The 16,199-nt window shown below is 38.5% G+C and overlaps 1 protein-coding gene across 3 annotated transcripts in view; it reads left to right on the top strand.

Moving 5' to 3' along the window:
- Positions 1-16,199, top strand: part of NKAIN3 (sodium/potassium transporting ATPase interacting 3) — a 507,826-nt gene that overhangs the window by 394,923 nt on the left and 96,704 nt on the right. For all 3 annotated transcript variants that reach the window (XM_082433753.1, XM_082433755.1, XM_082433754.1), the window contains exon 4: positions 3,821-4,018. In XM_082433753.1, the coding sequence (XP_082289879.1) occupies positions 3,821-4,018 (198 nt within the window). The remainder of the gene's footprint in view (positions 1-3,820; positions 4,019-16,199) is intronic.

The following is a 16,199-nucleotide window of genomic DNA, read 5'->3' on the forward strand; positions in this document are numbered from 1 at the left end:
AAAATGTGGGCAGGCATATCCACATACACAGTTAATGAGCATTTCAAAGAATTCTGGAAATTCCTTTTTTTTTTTTTTTTTATTCAAGTACTCGAAGAAAATGGGAACAAGTTTGAGATTCACACTAATGAGATGAAAGGGCTTTTAAACATTTAGTATTTAGTTGAGTAGATATTCAGGGAAAAGCAGTGTTCTGGAATAATTTTAAGTCATAAATCTGTGAGTGTGAGTAGATGCACGGATTGACTCTTGTCCACCCCATGTTCTTACTACCTGGACTCCCAACTTCATGAAAAACACCGAATCCTTTCTTCTCAATCCCCTCAATTCCTTGAAATGCAGTTTTTCACTCCCAACACTCTCCCGGCATTGCATTTTGTAAGGTCCCCATTGCCCACCACTCAGCAAATTCAGTGCTGTTTTTTTGTTGTTGTTGTTTGTTTGTTTTATTTTAGGAGGAGTTTTTGCCTCTGGCATTACCAACTTCCCTGAAATTCTTTCTCCTGTTGGCCTGGACATGCTCTGTCTCTCCAGGCTGTCCTCACATCTCCCAAACCCTTCATGTTTCTTCTCTCTCTCCTTGCTTTCTTCCTCCTTGTTTTACAAACTGTCCCTTGGTAATCACATACACTTGCATAAATACAAATACCTTTATCTATATCTCTTAATTTCTAAGGACAATGGCAAAGACATCAGTTGTCAATTTTCTTAACCATGGTGTGCTTAAATTCTCAGATAATAGTCTAATTCCAAGAAATGGAAAAGAAATGACATTTGAGAGACTCATAGTTATTTTTAAGGTTACTTTGTTGACCTATGGTTTAGCACTAACCCGTGAGTTTGAATACTACAAGTTTTGATATGATAGCCAAAATGTCAACAAAATAAATGAACTTCTGCATTTATTTACTTTTTCTTTATTAAAAGATCGTAGTTTTCTGAGTTGCATTTCCTTTGACGTGCCTGACATAGGAAATTGAGTTTATTATGTGTTAAGGTGTTTTTTAATGTTTGAAATCTAACTACTGAAGGAGATAGAAATCAGACACAAACTTGTGATAAAATTTTATACCAAATTTAAGAGGTCTAAACTTTAAGTATAATTAGATGCTATCGATTTTCTCATTCAAATTTTAATACAGTCATTGCAAAGAACAGAACAGTTTATAAATATGTTATAGTGCCAACAAATCAAGTGAGAACCGCACTGAGAGATTTCTGTGAGTGTAACAAATATGTATCATAAGTTCATAAATTCACTTTTCTTTTATTTGGGTAATATAAATTTCAGTCAAAGTCATACTGGAAGGAACTTACAGTCCTGCAATAGAAAAGGCCACTAGGTAAGAATGAGTAAAGAATAGAAATTGCTATGGATTTTGAGATCATACTAGTTTATCCTGAACCTAATGAATTCTATTAAAATCGGAAATAATAGTTTTTCTGTAGTGACCAAGACTAACTGTAAGAGATTAAATCTGCTGGCCAGGAAAGGGAGCAGCGTGCAGTTTGCCTGTAGGTAAATTGCCTTGTATGAAACTGAATTCACTTGCGAAAGCAATTATATTTTTCTATAATATTTTCCCTCCAGAGGGTAACTGCAAATGACACATGTAGCCAACCAACAACCAAAAAAAAAAAAAAAAAATGATGTAAAATGTTTTATTATCCATAAAATTCTGTAACTGTGAAGGTAACTGAATGATATGTGTAGCAAACCATAACCAAAAACAAACAAACAAACAAAAAAGATAGAAAATGTTTTATTATTGATCTAATCAGAGGCATACTTATAATGGTACTTGAATTACTTGAGTTGAGGAGAATCTAAAACTGTGAAATAACTGCCTACCAGCCTAAACTGGAAATGTTTCTCACCTTGCGATGCGGGTACCACGTACAGCAGGGGATAACAGCAGGCGAGGGGCTCCCACGTTGGTTGTATTCAGTCCCAGACACCTAGAAGTTCAAGAACTTTCCATTTCACACGAGCTTCCCCTAAGTTTTCAGAGTTCCCAATTTCTGGTACTTAGGAGTGTCCTATGCCACTGAGATGGGGACTTGTCCTCCGAGGGGCACTGAGATGCACAGATGTGCGTTATTTGTGCTGCACCATCAGTGGGTGGCCCCTGGGCGGCTGAGCAAAAGCCACGTGTGGTGTCCACTCAGCAGGTCCCCCTGGCACCAGTGACAACCAGCTCGCGTGGCATGGAGGCTGGGAAATGGACCAGCTGACCTGCCCCTGCGTCCTCAGCTCCCCTGCTGGTACACTGTCCCCGGTCCCCGGCCACAGTCCACGGGCGCCCTTGCCATCTCTCCATCATCACACCTCCTCCTTCCTGCTCCACACGGGCAGCTGTAATCCTTAGCTTATCTGGGAGTCAAGAATCTGGTTCCTCATCTATTCTTTTCAAACTATTGTTTATGACAAAAATGTTATAGCCTTAGTTCTTCATGGCTGACACTGCAAATACTAAGGGGCATCTCTTGAGGATTAAACACCTGCACTGGTGTTTCTGTTAAGAGCTCTGAAAGGCTATTTTGATATGTAAAAGTCAAGGATTGCCTTCTTTGTTCTTTTGCTCAGCTGTGGTGACATTTTTTGGAAACAACTTGGGAGGAAGGATCTAGCTCCCTTCAGGGTATGAGGAATTGTAAGGGGTTGGGCAGGGGAACATAGTCGGTAGTGGGATAACATCATGTCACAGCTAAAAGTACAGATTGCATAAGGTCAAGTCTGGATCTGCCACTACATAGGCAGTTCATTTAAGTTATTTATTAACGAAGTTGGCAATTTATTTTGCCTTTCTTTCCTTACCTGTTTTAGTTTTTTGTTGTTGTTGTTGTTGTTGTTTTATGATTGCTATACAACAAATACTACAAACCTGGTGTCTTAACAGAAATTTATATTCTCATAGCTTATTTTCAGACTTCGGGCCGAAGTCTGAAAATCAGTTTCACTGGGCTGAAATCAAGATGTTGGCGGGGTCACGCTCCTTCTGCAGTTTTAGGGAGAATCCTTTCCCATCTCTTCCAGCTTCTGGTGGTGGCCAACATTCCTGGGCTTGTGGCCACATCACTCCAAGCTCTGCCTCTGTGGTCACACTGTCCTTCTATTCCTCCTTGTGTCTGTCTACTCTCCCTCTGCCTCCCTCTTATAAGGAAACATGTGATTGTCTTTAGGGCCCATCAGATAATCCAGGATAATACCCCCATCTCATGACCCTTAATGCAATCACATCTGCAAAGTCCTTTTCTTGCCATATAAGGTAAAATCCACAGGTTCCAGGGAGTAGGACATAAATGTATTTTGGGGAGACCATTATTCAGCCTACTGTAAGTTAGGATGATGATAGTACGTGCATGAACACATAACATGTGACAAGTGCTCAGAACAATGTCTAGCAGGCAAAAAATCTCTCAATAAATGTTAGCGCATGATGGTGATGCCAATGGCAATGGAGCAACAAGAAAATACAGAAGAAAATTTCAATGTGGACAATATAATTTTTAAATAGACATAGGAACTTTTAAATAAACGTGTCATCTCTGGATTTTTGATGTGTGCTAACCTTGAAATGTTATTATTCAAAGAATTATATCACCACATTGAGTAACTATAACCGATGTGAAAAATGAGCTATTTCATTTAGCCATGTGATACATGTCGCCAATGTTAACTTTGTCTTTTGTCACTTTTTACTTGAAATTTAAACCATTTCAACAATTTCATTCATCCTGAATTCTTCCTCAGGTGAAAATCAAACATGTGATGTGATATGATTGTCTCCTTTTGCTCTCTTGTCTCCTTATACCCTAGGATACAGATCTAATGACATTCAACATCTCTGTACACCGGTCGTGGTGGCGGGAACACGGGCCTGGCTGTGTCCGAAGAGTGCTGCCCCCGTCAGCCCACGGCATGGTGGACGATTACACGTATGTCTCCGTCACCGGCTGCATCGTCGACTTCCAGTACCTGGAGGTCATCCACAGTGCCGTCCAAATACTACTCTCTGTAAGTATCACGTTTATGTCATTGTCCGATCAGGACTGTCTTTAATGGCATTTTATATCTAAACTTTCCGTCCATACCCCCCCACCGGTAGATAATGCCGTAGATAAGCACACAGAGAACATCCTTTAAACAATGGAAATAGCAGCAATGATGCTAACAGTAGTTCTGCTTAATGGCAGGTGACATCTTTCTCCTCTTGGTATCCAGACACTTGGTTTTTAGAACCAGTTAGTTGCTGTAGTTTCTAACTTGAGATACAATCCCCACAATTCAGTGGAATAGTACCACCATCCCCCAGAAGTGGTGCATTGCCCATTCACTACTGTGGGCTCTTCTCCTAATATACTTCTACTGCTGCTACTACTTCTAATGCATTCTTTTATTAAGTCATGTTAGTTCCAGAGAAAGAAGGATGAAAATACACCCGATGTCTTTCTCAATCTAATAAACCTCATATTTCACATAATTATTTCTTAAGAAAACAAATTCCTCCAGAGAGTCCTACACATTTTAGTGCCTAAAACTGGTTGTGAGGATACAGTTCCATATACAGAAACAGAGAGGAAATGGTTTGATTGGACCACAGAAGGCTTATGTGCTAGGAATTCCTTAAAGACATTTTCTTTCCACCAGACTGTCCCAGCCACAGTTTGATCATGCTGTGGAGTGGAATTAATTTAAGATATATACCATCATCAAGAATGCTGTTTCTTTGAGATCCAACAAGGACTTGGCATTTTGTCTGAGTCAATATACAATAAAGACGTTCTCACAACACTTTTCACATGAACCAACCATCTCAGTTCTTCTAAACAGCTGGTTAGAGTTAGAGTCAGAATGAGAAAGACAGGCTCAGTAATAAATAAATAGATGACAGAAGTATGAGAGGTGTATGTCAATGAAGAATGTACCTTGGAATTATTTCCAGAAAGAACTTTAGGAGTCCCTGCTAACACTTACTGTATCTGTAATCTACTGCTGTGTAACAAACTGCTCCAAACTGTAATTACTTAAAACAGTATCAGTGTGTTGTTTAGGGTTCTGTGGCTCAGGAATTTGGGCAGGGCTCAGTTGGATTGCTCTGCTTCACATGGTACTAGCCAGGTCACTCACGTGAACCTTCCACCAGGAGCTCTGCTGGGGTTAGAATATTCTAGAAGTCCTCACTCATATGTCTGGTGCTGGCTGTTGACCCACATTCTCCTCCACGTGGCTTCTCTTTTTGAAGAAAACTTGACAGACTTTCTTACAGCCAGGCTGCTGGGTTCCAAAAAGAGAAGCCCAACATACAAGCATTTATCAAGCCTCTACTTGAGAGTAGTGTCTACTGTTGTCCCATTGGCTACAGCAAGTCATGTGACCAAGCCCAGCATCATTGTGGGAGGGGCCTCTAGAAAGGTGAGAGTATCAGGAGACTTGGCTCATTTGGAGCCACCAATGTAGTAGTCTTACCCGCCTTTACATAATTTATTAACTATTGTTCTTTAACCTGCATATGTCAAGGTTTAAAATAGTGTTTTAGAGCATATTTGAATTATAATTTTCTAGAAAGACTAAAGACTAGAATAAAAAACTTCAAAGATCTTTTAGTGTTCTAGTTCAATGAAAGGCAAATTCTACCCTGAATTCAAAGACAGAGGCTGGACCTCAATGCTAAGGAATTTTCTTTCAGAGATGTAACAGGGAATCTGATTATTCTTGGTTTCTATATGCTGTCACTTGTCAATATATGTTTATCAATCTTTCCCTATTCTCTGGTCTTTCTTTACTCTCCTGGCAGTTACATATGAAATTGTGGCAAACTATATATGTTTAAATCTCTGAATTTAAAAAAAAACATGGAGGCAAATTTTCTTTTAAAATGTTTCAGTCTATTTTAAGGTGAAAGAGTACTCTATCATCATGTCCTAGGTTCTAAAGGTTCTTATTAAATTTTGTGACACTGAAACATTTTTCTAGAATCCTTCATGTGTGAACAGATTCTCCTCCTTTAAAAAAAATTCATAGAAAATTGCTAACCCGTTTTGTGGCATGATGGCATGATTTCCAAGTTTTTATAATGCAGTAGAATGCTGTAGAATCAAAAAGTCATTTCTCCATAGTAACTCCAATTCAAATGAACAGCAAGGTGAAAGTATTTCTATGATAAGAAGCTGAACTAACATTAAAAACCTACTTTAGAGAAAAGTACAAAATAAAGTGTATGTTGCCACCTATAAGTACTTGTCACATAAATTAATTCCTCAGCATATTTGTTTAGTGAACGTTCAAAGCTGTCCACCTGCATACAGTCTTCATTATCCTGTTCAGCCTTCCAGCAGTAAAAATATTAGTTGCTGATCTCTGACTTTTCTTGTATAATATACCTGACAGACAAGATTTTCAATATTTTTTCTTTTTATGTTAAAATGAAATATATCCTGACTTTGTTTCACAACGATCAAATTATGTATTGTTGTGGTTGATTGCATATAATTTTCTTGTATTTTCCACTTATTTCATACGAATATGTTTACAATGATTAGAACTGTGATTTTTTAAAAATCCGATGATATGGGAATACTTCCTGTATCAGTTGCTTAGCGTGTGCTGAGATGCTTAGCATGTGCTGAGATGTCTTATCAGTGGAAAAAGAAAAAGTAACAGTTGCAAGATTTAACAGCCTCTGCATGGGCAATAACGAAGCAAACAGGCAAAGGGCTTTGAGATGAGGCAGGATCCCAGAGGCCCTGCTGCCCCAGGGGTTACCCCTATAATTGCTGAAGGCCCAGGAATATCTAGAAGGACACAGGGAGGGGCCGGCAAGGGCGGCCAGGATGGTGGAGAGGGGTTTCAGGGCAGCAGTTCTCTGGCAAGTTGAGAGGGAAGTGTTTGTTTGAGTGACTTACCCGCGGATTCAGCTCTGATGGCGGACACCACCTGTATGATTTTCCCGCCTAATAGCAGGGCTTGGAACTGGAAGAAATGAAATCCCAGTCACAAGCGTTCAACAGGAATTGTGTACAAGCTTGATGGAAGCAAACAGACAAAAACAGCAGAGCTCAGAAAGAAGGGATGGGGCCCCGCACAGGACAGTCACACAGGCTCTGAGAGCAACCGCACCCCACTCAGCTCTCCCCGAGGCCTCCTGCCAATTGTGAGCACCACCAAGCTGAAGACCAAGCGGAATCCCAGGAAAGGCTGTGGGCAGTTTGAGGGCAGGAGCGCATTGGAGGGGATGACGGGTCAAAGGCAGCAGCCGGGATCAAGCTGCAGATCTCCAGCTCAGCGGCCCTGCCTGGGTTCCTCCGCTCTTCCCTCCTCACCTGAAGGATGGCCAGTAATCTCCTGACTATTAGTCTCCCCGCCCCAGCTCTGCCCCGCCCAGCGTCATGCCTGCACTTGCTCCTGGAGACACGATGAGAAAGTGCAAATGTGATACTCACTTTCCTTCTGATCACCCTTCAGTGATTCCCATCACCTTCGAGATGAAATCCGAATTTGCACCTTGTCGGCCGAGGGCCTCATGACCTGCCCCGGCCTGATTCCCACCCTGGTCTCCTGACCCTCCCCGACAGGAGCCCAGCCGCCACCATGCAGAGCATGACCTGTTGGCAAGCGAGCCTGCAGCGCAGCCTGCAGCACTGTGCTGGGAATGGGCCCTCCACCCCCAGCTCTTCACCCACCGGCCACGGTCCACAAGTAGACCTCTTTCCTCCAAAAGTTCCAGGGTATGTTAATTTAATTTTTTAAAATAGACAATACATTCACTTAATTCATAAACATAAAAATGTGTACGGTGAAAATCCTTCCTCCTACCCTTGTGTCTCCATTTGCCTGGGTCCCCCATCTTTGCTCCCCATCGGGCAACCCAACCCGTTTTGTTTTGTTTGTTTGTTTAGTGTCATGCATATGACTCCAAAGTGTCTTTAGGCAAATATAAGAAAATGTGACTCTATATTCTTATTTGCCCCTCACAAAAAACAGCATATGATATGCATTCTTCTGAGACTTTCCATTTTTTTACTTATTATATATTTTGGAGCTGTTTCCGTATCAGCACATCAGTGTTTCATTGTTTATTTTAATGGTCCCCTATTGATGGACATTTGGATTGTTAACCTCACCTAAATATAATGATTTTGGATATATATAACATGCAATATATCTAACATAATATATAATATATAGTATAATATAATGTCAGTTGTGTATTATAATTATGCATTTTATAATTTATTACACACGTTATACTAAATAGCTGTGCATGTGTCGCTGAGAGCATTTCGTAGACCTATCCGGCTCATTCATCCCCAGGCTCTACCAGATGGCCTGCCGTGTGAGCACACTGGTTTCTAGTCATTGAGTCTCTGGTCTGTCTACCTTCCAGAAAGAGAGTTCCTTGAAGGCTGGTATAGTGTCCTTTTTTCCCCTGTTCATTTCCGTGGTCCCAGTCACTGGCAGAGTGATGGCACTAAATATTTAGTGAATGAATAAATGACCAATGAACACTTCCAAAGTCTGAAGTGGGTAAACACAACAGGAAGAATCCATTGATCAAAAACTGGCGGGGGTGAATGCACAGACAAAATGCTGGAGCCAGAGAGAAGATTCCCTTCATCTGGCAAATGAAGGGGATGTAGGCAAAATATTCTGCAGTGCTTGGCACGAAGCACTCAATAGCTCTGTGTTGCTAATGCTGCTGTTGTTACTACAATTGCTCTTTGCCTGTCCCTGCCCTACATGGGCTGGTCCTTCTTCAAAGAGTAGAGGGATACATCCTGGCGACGCTCTATGTATTGAAACCTTAGTTCATTAATCCCATATCTGACACCCTTTTCCTGCATGAAAAGTGTCATTCCTATGATCTTCGTGGGACATGAAATCATAAATTCCTATTCTGAGGACTGAACTTTATTTAATATGTATCTATTTTCCTCATTCTGGTTTCCTAGAATTCTTTCCTACCTATGCCTCTCAAGAGCATTTGGCTAACTGAATGTGTTTCAGATTTTCGTGGGAAGTCTCAGAGTCACTACAGTGAAATAAGGTTTGAAGTAACCAGTTAAAGACCAGTTGCAAGCTCCTGAGGGCTGTGATCATAATTCCTTATTCACCCTGTATCCCTAACGCCTAGGGCTGTACCTAGATCAGAGTAAGCCACTCAGTCAGAGTTGTTCAGTAAATTGTTGTATAAATTCTCTGCATTTTAGTTTTACAATCCACAGACTGCATGATTTTTAAACATTGTACATAATTTAATGTGGCTATGTCTTGATTTTGTTTCATACCATTTGGTAAAGAGAACCTAAACAGAAAATATGCTTGAAAATTATTTCTGATGCAGATGTTTAGATTGGTAAGGGTACCCAGGTGCAGGGAAAAGGAAAGTCAGTCTGCTCCAAGACCATATCTCTACCTTTGAATTTGTTCTTCCACATCCGTGTGTTCTTTATTTTGAGAGTTTAGCTTATCTTAGTTGCTTTGCTCCCATTAAGGAGAGTATCAAAACAGTTTGTGGTGAAATTTTTAAATTATGTCCACTTAAATTCCAAGCACTGTACTGTACATATTTTCAGATCACTTTGGATTCTCACTCTGGAAATGTAACACCACAGATTTAATGAGGAAACATATACAGTATATGAAATTAAATACTACAGCCCAAAACACAGCATTTCCTTTTTCTACAAGAGAATATGGATAAAATATTTCTGGTTGCAAAAATCTCCATTATCCTTTAATCTCATTCTGCCATACTATACTTTACACATTTAATTACCAAAAATCCGAACATGAAATCTTACAAATCTAAAGTAAAACAAGTGGCTAAAAGTCATATTTGCATCATATGTGATAGACAAACTGTCATTATCCATAGACCTGATGAAATCTTTCAAATGAATAATAATAACATACACATTTAATAATTAAGTCTATGAAGAATATGAATAAATGTAATCACATGAGAGAAAATCCAAATTATAAAGGTATAAAATATGATTATTCTTGATAGTAACTTGATACATGCAAATTAATTTGAAAAATTATTTCACTAACTTAGCAAATTTTTAAAATAATAACATATAGCATTAATAATAAATTGTTACTTGCTTATTGGAAAAAGCATTCTTTACTGCAAGGACCATTAAATGTCCCTACCTTTTATCCCTATAACCTCACTCAGTGAAGTTTCTCCCAAGGAAATGATTCAACAGAAACAAAGAGCTACGTGCACTATGGGTTTTTTTTACTGTTATTTATGATAGCAAACCTAGCTATGTCCAAACATATACTATTAAAGACATAGTACAACAATTTACAGTGTACTAACATGATAATTAGGTAGTAGCAATCATTATGTTAATTTTAAACACCATATATAAGACATGGAAAGGTATTTATGATTTAAATAAGCAATCAAGGAGGAGAAGTAAGACGCAAAACAAGATGTAGAATTAAGTGTGTGTTTTCCCCAAAAATGGTTTTACATGTGTATCACATTTTCATTAATAATTCATGTGTTTCCTCATTGCATGATTTGTGTAGAAGAGTGGAAGAGGTGTTATGATTGTTTTTCTTAGATGATGAAACATTTGCAAATCTCATAATTTTTATTTAATTATTTGAAGGCACTCTTAAATCTTAGTTATTACTAGATATTCCATTTCAGTGGACTGCCCAGTTCTGAGGTCAATAGGTCAATAATAATGAATATGCAATTTAAGGCCTTTTTTAATTTTCAGGATTCATTATTTGTGGGTAAACAGATCTATATACTCATGTTAACTATTAAACAAGATATGTGTATTTTAAAGGAACTCATTTTTATAACTAGTAGACAAATCCTAATCTCTAAACCTTTAAAACTCACCTTATCTACATCACTTGAAACTCACCTTATCCTCAACTCTTTGGGGCTAATTTTACATATATATAGTCTTGAATCCTCACTGTCAAGATATTTTCATTCATATCTGATAGGTGACAAGTCTCATTCTTTAATGTCTTTGGAGACTGTCACCATGGTCAGAGCTGGGGATCAGAGTGCCCTGAGAATTGGTTTTCTGTCATGCCTGTGTTCTTTGCATTGCATCTATCTAGTCCTGTCATCAGCATTCATCCCTGTTTTCTGTCTTTCATATCAGACATCTTCAGCTTAAAGATAAATTAAAACTCAATAGAGAAGGGTGAACAGTAACATTAGACCACAAGGTATCCCACGGAAACTTTATCCTCAAAAGACTGTGTGAATATCTATTCCATCTGCTTAGAGTAAATAGCACGGTCACAGGAGCGGATAATGCTATTGCTAATTCAGTAACATACACTCACACAGTGTAAGAATGCAAGTCAATAAGTAAGCTTATGAAATAAGTTCCAATTGCTATCAATTGTACCCCTCCAAAAATGCAAATATAATTAAAAGTGGGTTGCTTTTAGGTCTTATTTCTGAGTTAACATTTCATTTATTTAACGAACTGTTAGTGTGTGCTTGGAGCTACTCTGAGTGCTTTGCAAATATGAACTCACTTAATGCTCCAAATGACCCAACAAGTAGGTATTATTTTATTCATTTTCAAATGTGAAACTGAGACACACAAAGAGGTTCACTAATTTGCCCAAAGTCACATAGCTTGCGAGTGAGTGAAGCTGGACCTGACACCCAGGCATGTGGTCTCCAGAGTGCCTGGTCTTGACCGCTTCATTGACCGTCCTCATGACATTGGAAAGAGAACCTCCAATTTCCTTCCTGCCCTTAGCTGAGATTACCAGTAACCTCTCTCAGGGCTGTAAGGCGGGGAATCTCCTGCTGTGTTGATGGGTTTTACATGGCAGTTTTTAAAGTAATAGAGAGCAATTAATAATTATCTGATAGCTAAAAGATTTGTGGAATGAACAGTTCGAAATGTTTCATTTCACCCTGGAAAACATCTCCTAACCACCTTTTAGTTGTTAAAAAAAAAGGTGGAGGATTTCAACACTTCTAAAATGCTAAGTATATCAGACTCTTTTATCTTGCTTGCTGGGGCTTTCTAGGGGCTAGTTAAGGGGAAGGAAATCATCGTCACCCTCTCCTGCCCTAAATCCTCCCCCCATTCATCCTGTCCCAAATGATCAATTTTCGTAGGAAATGGATGATTTCTGCTCACATCAAATTTGGGGCAATTTCTGAGCACTGCCACGAAGGATCAAGTATTTAGATCAGTTACTCCTCTGCACCAGCTCTGGTCTCTCTATTCAATTCCAGCCTCAGAAAACGAATCATCAGTTTTTATCTAAAGTTCTGTAAAGGAATCATTTATTGGACCATCAAAATATTGAATAGAGTTTGTGACTGTCGAGGAAGAACTGCCGTGCCAACGATACTAGAAAGGGTTTGGCAGACACGTTTATGTTCAGGAGCCAGAGTATATCTGGTTAATAAAATTGTTTGGGTTTGAAAGTGTCTGTTTGGTGAACTGAGATTTTAAGTCACTTCTTTCTCAGTATTCATGTCTATGCAGTATATGTTCTCTGTCTTTGAAATGTGCATACATTTTTGAAGGCTTTATTGAAATACAATTCATATACCATACAATTCACCTGTTTAAAGCATACAATTCAGTAGTTTTCAGTATATTCACAGATCTGTGCAACCATCACCATAGTCAATTTTAGAAGATATTCATCACCTGAAAAAAAACCTATACCCTTTGACTATCACTACCTATCCCCTCTTTCTCTGCAACCCTAAGCAACAACTAATCTACTTTCTATCTCTTTAGATGTGCCTATTCTGGACATTCCATATAAATGAAATCATATAATATGTGGGTTTTTTTTTTGGTCTGGCTTCTTTTATTTAGCATGTTTTCAAGGTTCATCCATGTAGCATGTATCAGAATTTCATTTCTTTTTATGGCTGAAAAATATTCTATCATATAGTTACTTTTAATACTTCTATCTGTTATAGATACATGTACAATATTTAGCAAAAATTTCAGATTTACAATTCAAATGTAGAAGGCCCTCACCTGCCCACTGATAAAATCCTAAGTGGAACTTAGGCAATTCACCATCTATTTTGTCTACATATATACCCTTCTTTTGGAAACATCTGGGTTTCAGATAACAATTCTCAGCGCTTAGATGTTTAGTCTTACATAAATCTAACACAGCACTAATGTTGTCTATCACTTGTACACGGCATCTATGGGTTTGAGCAACTTAAAATACAAACATTTAAAATTCATATCCTTTTATACCATAACATTCTCCTTAATAGTATGTGTATGATTGGATTTTATTCTGTTTGTTAATCAGTCATCACAGACATATATGTTTCCAACCACAAATTCATACAATTTTCAAATGCTCATGATTATCCCAGACATGTTTGCAGGTCTTCATAAATTATTACTGCTCTACTAGTTTCAAATAATCTGCCAAACATTCATTATTAAATGCAAAAGTGAGTTATGACATTTGGTAGACTTAAATACGATTTCATCAGAGAAACGCAAAGCTTAATTAGAAATCATATCTAGCACAAAACCATTAATACAGGAAATCTGAGTTATGTTTAATAATTAATCAAGGCAAACATTGTGACTGTAGGCTTATGGAGAAATTAGAAACAAGAAAGTTAATTTTAGTAATGCTTTACTTAGGGTAATTTAATGTCATTCAGACAGTGGCAGAGGTTTCCTCTTTAGCCCTAGGTAGGAATAATTATTGGGTTGAAAAAAGGCAGTTTTCATAATAACAAAAGTTAATTCAAAAACATTTACGTCTTCCTTTAGAAGACCAAATTGCGTATAAATTCGATAAAGAAAATCTTATGTCACTTTTTGTATTCTTTCTAAATGAAAACAGGCAGTGTATCATTCATTCAAAAAAACATACCCAGGAAGCCCCTACATTATACAAAGCACTGTGCTAGGAGCTTTGGACATGAGAGGAGGGATCTGAATTTCAAGGACATCCGAAATGAGTTACTGGTGGGCTTACAGAAGCTTTCATTCATGCCACCACAGGGAGAATTAAGAATTCTAAAAATTAATTACCTTGGGATACATAAAAACAATATATTAAAGCATATCACAAAGTGCAAAAATGGAGACATTCAGGAAAGAAAAAAAAAGCAGTAGGTTGATTGCCCTAATGAGAAGGTAGAGAAACTCCTTCTTGAGTTCGCAATCCCAGGAAACAGAGCTGCCTTGGCCAAAGAGAGGTCCAGACATGCAGGGGTTTTGATTGATTCTTACTACAACTGGTCAAAGGCAAGCTCAGAAGAAACCAAGGTTCAGAGTTCCCATGGCTGCAGCTGAATCCTACAACAAAGAGAACCTTTGGCGACTTCTCACATGTGTTCCAGACAGAAGGAACAGCGTTAAGTAGGGAAATAAAATAAGAAGCCAGGGGAACGGTGGGTAGTTCACTTTGACTTGAGAAAAGAGGATGTGCACGGATGCAGTGGCTTAAGTTGGAAAGAAACTATGGGGTGAGGAATTTGAATGCCAAGTTAAGGCTTTGGGACTTTACCCTAAGTGAAATCAAGCTATTTTGGGTTTATAGGCAGGTCATGACATACACACAACTCTGAACTAGGGAGGCTATTCTGGTAGTCGTGTGTAGGATGGGTCACATCCGCAGGAACACACATCAGGATAGTCTATCATAGTCTGGACCCGTATGTCCCAGAGTGTCCTTGGAACACCTGTCCGACAAATTGAACCTTGAGAAAGATTCCATGGTGACATAAGTTTGACTGATGTCATGTTATGTCCACTCCTTGGAGAGTCACAGGGAAAATAAGCATATTAAAGTTTGAGAAATCCTGCTGTTTAAAAAAAAAAAACAATCATGAAAAACAAAGCCTTGAGGGACTCTTCCAGATTAAAGAAGACTGAGGAAACATGACAATGAAATGAAACGTGTGATACTAGACCAAAAAAAAAAAAAGATCTTTGTGGGACAGTTGTTGGAAATTGAGTAAAGTCTATGGATTAGACAATAGTGTTGTACCAATGTTAAATTTCCTGGTGTTTATCACTGTACTATGGCTATGTATTAAGATGCTAACATTTGAAGAATCAGGGTGAAGGGTATATGGGAATTCTTTGGATAATTGTTTTCAATTTTTCTGCTTCTGTAAGTCTGAAATTATTTTAAAATGAAACTGAAAATGTTTTTTAATCTAGAAAACTACTGCAGTCCCAAACAATTTTCTAAAGGAAACACTTTGGGAAATACTGGCTTAAGGGAAAGTTAGGAAGTGTCAGTAAGATGGAAATCAAAGGATAGATTCAAAAAACATTACTGAGACTTGGTAGTGAGGGGACGCAAAGGAGATAAACCCCAAGAGGGCAGAGGGGTCTGCATCCACATGGCAGCTGGGGGAAGAGCTGCTTTGACAGAGAGAACAGCAAGTTTAGATTTGGACACATGCTGAATCCTGACTCTATTCTTGCTCTTAACATTTTTAAGACGAAGTGACCACCGAGGTCCCCAGTGACCTTTCTCTGTGTGATAGATGGAGCCCCAGGTGAACCCCAATAATTCTTTCTATTTATGCCCTTGCATAATCTCCTCCTCTTGGGTGTTTGGACTGAAGTGTATGTTCTAAAATTAGATTGGGGTAATATTTGCACAGCTCTGTGAATATACTAAAAATCACTGAATTGTATACTTTAAATGGGTGAATTGTATGCTATGGGAATTATATCTCAATAAAGCTGTTTTTTAAAAAGTATCATATACTATGACCAAGGGGGGTTTAGGCCAGGAATGCAAAGCTAGTTAACATATAAACGTCCAGTCTTTTCTTGTTTTTCTTTCCTGCTAAAATTAATACTGCAATGAATAGAGATATTATCATATTTTTAGAGAATTTTTTAGATAATACATCACTCCGTTTTTTAAATTTAAAATCAAACAGGAATACAATACAGGAAACAGACAGATGGAAATCTGAATATGAGCTTTATCCCTCATAAATCCAGTTGAAGAGCATGGCTTTAAATAGGGCAACTAAATGGGCTTTCTAATCCTTGCTTCCCAAATTAGGTACCCTCACAGCTGGACAATCTGGGCTCCCATGGGACCAGGACTGAATTAAGTGACAGAGAGTAGACGATGCCTGCGTCCTGCAGGAAGGCTGGCTCTCTCATCCCCACCTCTACATGCCTCAAGAAAGAGAAAAGGGCTGAACTCGAGT

The sequence above is a fragment of the Balaenoptera physalus genome (assembly GCF_965194825.1).
Source record: "Balaenoptera physalus genome assembly, chromosome: 17".
NCBI lineage: Eukaryota > Metazoa > Chordata > Mammalia > Artiodactyla > Balaenopteridae > Balaenoptera > Balaenoptera physalus.